The sequence below is a fragment of the Sitodiplosis mosellana genome, unplaced genomic scaffold (genome assembly GCF_009176505.1).
Source record: "Sitodiplosis mosellana isolate CC-2019 unplaced genomic scaffold, AAFC_SMos_1.0 Smas_scaffold_30, whole genome shotgun sequence".
Taxonomy (NCBI): domain Eukaryota; kingdom Metazoa; phylum Arthropoda; class Insecta; order Diptera; family Cecidomyiidae; genus Sitodiplosis; species Sitodiplosis mosellana.
Window position 1 is genome coordinate 4,237,189 of NW_022595272.1, and position 7,356 is coordinate 4,244,544.

Consider the following 7,356-nt stretch of genomic DNA (forward strand, 5'->3'; position numbering starts at 1 on the left):
ATAGAAGATTGTAATTTCTGACCGAAAAATGAAAACTTATTTGACACACATATTGCTCTTTTTTTTCTTATAAAATTAAATAACTTTATTTGTATCAAGTCACTTATTTTTTTTTTGTATCGATATGATATCGAGAATGTACAATAAATTACATTTGGGCTGCATCGTTAAATTAAATATGACTTAAGTGAATCTACGGTTGTTAGTCTTCGAATGTCATTCGGCCAGGACCATGGTTTTTCATGTATCGTCGATATGATTTGTGTCGGGCACTTTCGGCCAACTTGGCTTTCATTTCTTCCTCTTGTTCGGCCTTCCATTCGTCGAAGTTCTCTTTAATCCACAGCTCCATGTCTAAATAGCTTTGTTTTTCGTGATCATCCAGACCGTCGAATTGCCATTGACCGACTTTCATGTACTTCCGAATGAGATAGAATTTTTCGTCATCACCATATGGCTGCCGCATTATTGTGAATCGCCAGATCCAACTGCTGTACCAATAAACGTATTTAGTTAAAGTGTAAGGCAATATTATGAGTTGCACCCAAAGCACATCACTTATTTTCGGTTTGGCATATGCACCCTTGATATCCATTTTTTCCTCAATGATTTGCCGGATTTTTCGCTCCTGTTCTTCCTTCAATTCGGCTTTGGACACTCTGTTCCGAGACTTTGGTTTACCGTTTTTAACACCATTGACCTCCTCTTGTCGCTGTTGCTCGGCCGCAATTTCCATCGCTTTGATTCGATACTTTGGCACCGTCATAAAGTATTTAATGGCCGAATCATAACGTTGCCACAAACTGTAGTACTGAATGATGGATATCACAGAGATTGTGACGATTAGCACCAGACGAACGTCTACCTTTGGTGCCATTCGTCTTCGGTAGTAACGATAGTAATGCGAATAATATTCCGATGGATTGTCCAACATGTAATCGTAGTCTTTGCGCGCCTCATCATCTCGCAGGATTTCGTAAGCATTAGCTGGAGATATAAAAGAACGGAGAAAATGGGAATTTTTATTTTCAATGTTGAAAAAAAAAAGGAAAATCTGTTAAAAGAGCTCTGATGTCAGTTTCAACCAGATTCCACAGCCATTGCTAAATTTCAATCATTCAAAGTAATTGTGTCAGCACATTTTCAAAACCCAAATATACTAATTGTATAATGTCAACGTCACCATTAAACAAAAAAACATTGTCACAAGTACATACCGAGTAATTTGAATTTCTCTTCGGCTTCTTTCTTCTGCTCTTCATCGCGGAACAAATCGGGATGCGTCTTTTTCGCCAAGCGTCGATACATTCGTCGAACTTCACTTCCAGTTGAATCGCGCGTTACATTCAAAACATCGTAACAATTTTCACGGCCACAATAAATTCCCTCGAGCAGCTGAGCATTGCATACGCTCAAAAAGAACGTCAAGCAAAATGAGCCCAGCAACAAAGCGTTTTTCGATGAAATTTCCATTTTTTTTTTTATTTCAACCTTTAAATATCTTATAAATTTTTTTCAATCAATTTTCTTTTCTTTCGATTCAGACTTTTTTGTGCGATTCAAAGTTTAAAAAAAAAAATGATTTCGATTCGGCAAAATGAGGTCATTAATTTTTATGTGCAAAGTATGTGCTTGCGATGCTATTTCTAAAAATCATTTTTATCGATCTTTGGCAAATCGTTTTCACTGCCAACACGTTAGTTACTCGACTGAGTTAGAATTCTCCGCGAAGCCGCAATTAAATCGCAATTTGTTCCACGTTCGGTGTTCGTTTGTACGACATCAACTCTTTACTAATATCGTCACTAATTTAATACGCGTTGTCAGTTTTTGCTTGCAATCGAGGCCTCTGTGTATGAATGTGTGCTTTGACTTTGACGTTTACTATCAACAATGATAATATTTTGACACTTTCGTTGCCATAACCTCAACCTTTCGCAGTGATTTTTTTTTTTATTGCAGTTCATATTGTGAAGGACACTTCACTCATTTTCCTTTGGAAAAGGTGTTTTATTGGATTTTCGATTTACAATTGGGTTGCAAACATTTTTAGTGAATTTTAATTGTTAAATTTTAAAAAGAAGCTGAAATTTAATTTAGTGAGAGAAGATGGTGTTAAAACATCGAAATAGTACAAAATAGTGCAATTTTGTTGAGAGTGCATCTGTTGTTGACATAATTTGTTTTCATGGATGACAGCTTAGCAAATTCGGGATAACATGAACAAAATCGAACAAATTCGTTTGAGACACTTGTGATGAGGCTGTCGAAAAGCCATAAAATCTTCTTGTTTCTACATCAAAATTTGAAGAGAAAGAACGAAAAAAACTGCCATGGGTGAACAAAATACAATGAAAAGTAGACTGATGCTATCCACTGCACATGCACTAATAGGTGCGTACCATTCAACACCTACACAATTATTGAACGCAACGGGAAATGAATTGCTCTGAAAAAAATTTCAATGTGTCTCATGCTGTGAATTTTTCCATTTGTTTTAGGTTTGGGTTTGATACTCATTCAAGTTCTACACACCAGTTCTGTCTTTGAAACAAAGACAAACTTCAGTCGAAAGAATCGGCTCGAGCGACAGCTGTATTTTCGCAACGAGGATGCAATTTATATGTACATCTACCATACGTTGGCAGAAGCGAAGGACTTTCGCACTGGATTCGCTCAAATCCTACGAAACAACTATACGGAACATTTACACACAGTGAATAGCATTGAACGCTACTCAATACTACCTGAAATTGTGATTGCGTAAGAAATATTCGCATTTTTACAATGAATTTTCCATCAACTAATTTATTCCCGCCGCAAATGTTATGAATAAACGAGAATGTTCCTGTGATTCCAATTCTCTTTATCCGCAGATATTTATATAAACAATTTATACAGTTAACCATTTACTATAACATTCCGACGGTGTCGTGTTGGGAACGAGTTGCATCGAGTGAAACGCACTCACTGGATAACGGTCGCATCGATGTCGACGATACTGATGACATTTTTTATCGGCACAATTTGTATTATTATTACGATCAACACACGAACGTGGTGTGCGATGGACCGGGCCTACCAATATTCTTCTATCTTGAAGTGACATTTTATTTGGGCGGGCTAACACTGTTTACAATTTATTTATTTGCGACTTATCTGAGGTAAAAAAACACTCTGAAGCTATTATTTTGCAAGAAAAAGAAGTAAAAAGAACTAACTCAATCCATTTTTCTACCAAAAAACAAAAAAAACAAAACAGTCGCAACGTATTTGCTGGTCTCTGTGCGGCGTTATACTACTTTTGTATTCATAATGACGCAACTCGAATCCACACAAACCCAGCGGCTCGAGAGAATTTCGCCATTCCATTTATCATAAGCCAGATCTATTTCCTCACTGTTTGGATCGAGCAGCACAATCGGTACTACACAAAAGTCGACAAGCAAAAAGATGATGCCAACCAAACGGAACGGCCCGAAGAAGATGATCGATCGAATCATTTTAAATTGGGATTTTTCACTGCGTTTGCCATTTTGGCATGGGACTTTTCCACCTACATATTTACCACTCAGATTGTCATTATTTTGTTGATGGTAAAAATGCGATTAATCAAGCGTCGTCACATATTTCTGCAGAATTTCATTTTGTCGCATATAATGGCTCGTCTAATTGCAAACAACATAGTGAAATACGGTTGGGTTGAGTTTCATCAAAAGCCAATGAACTTTGATTGTTCGGCTCTAATCACATTACTACTGTACATCGTTCAAAAGTATCCAACGAAACAGCAGCGCCTGCGGACAATTGAGCGAGTTATATTGCGACTATTTTTGCTGGTGATGGCATTCACAACGATTCTTGAACTAGTATCCGAACGGAATTTCTATTCACAATACATGGATGTGTTGCTAACCAAACTCTATCTCAAAGAGCCTTCATTCACATCCCTTCTGACGATGTGTCGCAAAGACTATAAATTCATCGATTTCGCCACGCTGAATGCGTACAACTGCTTATTCGTAAGCAAAGTATTGATCGTGTTCATGTTGACATGGGTGGTGAATTGGTTGAAACGGCAACGTGACTTGGACGAATGTTCTGATGATCGAATACAACGTGCCAAAAACTATTTACTTGAAGATTATTTGGAAGAGAACAAATTGTCGATGGCCGATTTGGCAAAAATCGAAAAGAATTCCAAACTACAAGAGTGCATGGATCTGTTGAAGGTGTGCAAGTATGATTACGAACGGTATAAAATGGAACGAAAGAGAATGCTTGAGGAAGAAAGCAGAGAGCGGCCACAAATTGAACGTGATGCATTCTTGAATGAAGTGCGACGGTTCAAGAGTGAAATCAGTGAATCGACTGAAGGTTGCCCAGTAGATGATATCGAGATAAACCATCCGCCAGAGGATTCATATAACGATAAAAAAGACACCGAATCACAAAACGACACTAATGAACAACCGAACGGAGATACGGTCGGAAATGACGACTCCACATCTAATAACAATGATGGTGGTGGCGATGATGAGGAGGAGGAAGTGTATGACTGGCGCAAACTGTTAACTATCGAACGGCCGGAGTATTTTTACAATTTGGCCCAAACGGCAGCCTTTTTCATTCTGACCGTTTTAATAATTAAAGTGAAATATGTTTTGACACCATTCTTGTGTCTGATGGCAACGACATTCCCACCGAAAGCGTTGATACCTCGAAATTATAGCCTCTGGCTGATTTACGCTATTGTAATTGGCAGTTGCATGATTGATCGTGGTATTCACAATTTTAGAGAACAGTATAACCTCAAAGAAGGCGCTGAATCAACGGATAATTTGGAACAAAACAATTTGCATGACATGCTCAAGTGGATTAAATCAAACACCGATCGCACTGAGGTATTCGCTGGACCAGATGATGTAATTGGACTCGTCCTACTTTCAACTGGACGACCCATTGCAAATAACGCATTGAGCAACCATCCAACCATGCAGTAAGTTTGAAATTTTCATTCAAGTGATGAGAATTTGGTTTTGTTTACTTTATCTTCTTTAATCATTACCAATTCCATTTGCATTGGCATTTCCAGGGAGCGATCGAAAATTGTCTATTCAATGATGAGCAAACAGGACTCAAACTCGGTCTATGTTCAACTAGCTGAGCTCAAAATTGACTACATCATAGTGTCTCATCGTGATTGCTTTGGCTACAAGTAAGAGAAATTGATTGAATAAAGCCTATCTCAGTGAATTTAACACACACATTTATCGTTTCTATTTCCAGCGATGGCTGTAAAATATCCACGATCTGGGATCTGATTCAACCGGAGTATATAAACAACATACAGCTATGTGCGGATCTATTTCAACGAGCCAATTTAAACTTTCTCAAAATATTCGTCAACGAACATTATATGATATTAAAGATATTTGAGCGGTTCCAAATCGATTTGAACTTGATTCAAGTGCAGATGCAAGAGAAGAATATGTAGACGTGTTTTATACAATTCTCGTTTGCTGTTTATAACTAAAATACAACATAAAATGTTGAACCTAGGCAGAAATAGAATTCGGTATTAATAGATTTTATAGAAAAATTTCAATGCATAAAAATCAATTTTAGAGATTTTTTTTTTTAAATGAGTTTTGCGGAGTTAAGATAATGGTAGCGAGTGTTCAATGTAAATATACTGGTTATTGAATAAATTATTATCAAACAAAGAGAACTGTGGAATTTCATTTCAATTGCTGTTGGGATGTTTTTTTTTCAGTGTGTTGGACATAGTTCTAATCCTACGGAGTGAATCTTTATACCTTGATTTATGCCTTAAATTCCGTCAAGTACGGTCAATATACGACTGTATGCGGTTATTTTGTGGTATGCGAAATGATTGATTTTTGGAAACGATAACAGCGCGAGCGAACAATCATACAAATTCATAGGTAAACTACGAAGAAAACACACGTGTAATGGATACAGGATTCCTTTAATATAATATCACGCCTAATATTATTCATTCATGAATGGAATACTAATACAAATGTGCGCAGCTATTGAACTTGACCGTTAGCATGGAAAAGTCCTTAATGACGATGACGGAGGAGTGACGACAGCAATGACATTTTGGATACGTAGGTATTATTGTGTTTGACCTTTTCCACGTGTACGGTATGATTCCACGCGTTCCCTATAATGAATCGACATTAGACATGGACATGCTCTTGTGCGATGATTACAATCGCATTGTGATACAATTGAAATAAAATCGATAATTTTCATTTTATCATATTTTTATACAAAGGACACGTCACTTGAAAACAGTTGATACAAGTGAATGGTTGAGTAAGGTTTAAGGTACGTTTCGTCCATAAAGTCATTTCAATAAAGTTCTTGGTATTATCATTTGTGGATTACGGTTGGATATTTATTCAATTTTGTTTCTTTTTTTGTCATCTAGCCCAGCGATTCTCAAAATAAAAAAAAAGTGATTTACGAAAGTGTTAAGAATTTAGAAAAAAGTTTCACGCCTGTAGTTCTCATCCTATGACCATGCCAACGAAAACAAATTCAATGCAAGACAGTGCCAATTTGATGTGTCTTGAACAAGTCATTTGTGATCCGAAAATCAGCCAATCTAACGAGCTCAGAAGAATTGTTAATGAGATTTATTTCCAACAATTCTCATCCTATTCGGTATTACTAAAAAATGTTCGACCGTTTCGCGGTAATTCAATCAGAATCGATAGAAATCAGAAGGAAATTTCAATTACTGACATGGGGACATGCTCACGGTTTTTGAATTGCTTTGCACCTTCAATCACTAAACTAAAAATTGAGTATGCTTTTTCGGAGCCAAGTTTGGAATATTCCCATCAATTTGACTTGATTGTGAATAAATACTGCGCTGAATATGTAACTGAACTTACATTTACACATGCTCCAAAAGAAGCAATGATGAACATCACAAGGCCGTTCGCAAAAGTTGAAACCGTTACATTTATTCGCTGCTTTTTGACTGGAAAATTGACCGATTTCAATTACTTTTTTCCAAATATGACAAATCTAAGCCTGAGAAGTGATAGCATAACGTTGAATAGCAAATGTGTGGCAGTACATTTTCCTAATTTAAACCATTTGGAATTATGCATCAAACCGATTGGATCATTTCTAAGCAGTGCATCTCATTTTGTGGAAAGGGATTTCTTCGATAAGAAACATGTTGCCGAAGCTCTCCAATTGAATCCACAGTTACGAAGTTTGAGCATTTCTTTTTGGAACACAAAATTTCTTCGCGATGTAAGCCAGTGTTTGCAATCCATTCAGAATCTGCATATTCATTGTTTGGATGAC

The 7,356-nt window shown here is 36.9% G+C and overlaps 2 protein-coding genes across 2 annotated transcripts; one reads left to right on the forward strand and one right to left on the reverse strand.

Moving 5' to 3' along the window:
• Positions 1-58: 58 nt before the first annotated feature.
• Positions 59-1,812, reverse strand: LOC129569399 (dnaJ homolog subfamily C member 25 homolog). Its single transcript, XM_055448194.1, has 2 exons — positions 1,218-1,812; positions 59-987 (listed from the first exon to the last, which is right to left on the reverse strand). Exons 1-2 carry the CDS (start codon positions 1,471-1,473, stop codon positions 203-205), a joined length of 1,041 nt encoding a protein of 346 aa, XP_055304169.1. The 5' UTR covers positions 1,474-1,812; the 3' UTR covers positions 59-202.
• Positions 1,813-1,906: 94 nt separating this feature from the next.
• Positions 1,907-5,726, forward strand: LOC129569385 (C-mannosyltransferase dpy-19 homolog). Its single transcript, XM_055448176.1, has 6 exons — positions 1,907-2,394; positions 2,502-2,763; positions 2,877-3,164; positions 3,263-4,999; positions 5,096-5,218; positions 5,290-5,726. Exons 1-6 carry the CDS (start codon positions 2,334-2,336, stop codon positions 5,495-5,497), a joined length of 2,679 nt encoding a protein of 892 aa, XP_055304151.1. The 5' UTR covers positions 1,907-2,333; the 3' UTR covers positions 5,498-5,726.
• Positions 5,727-7,356: the final 1,630 nt, after the last annotated feature.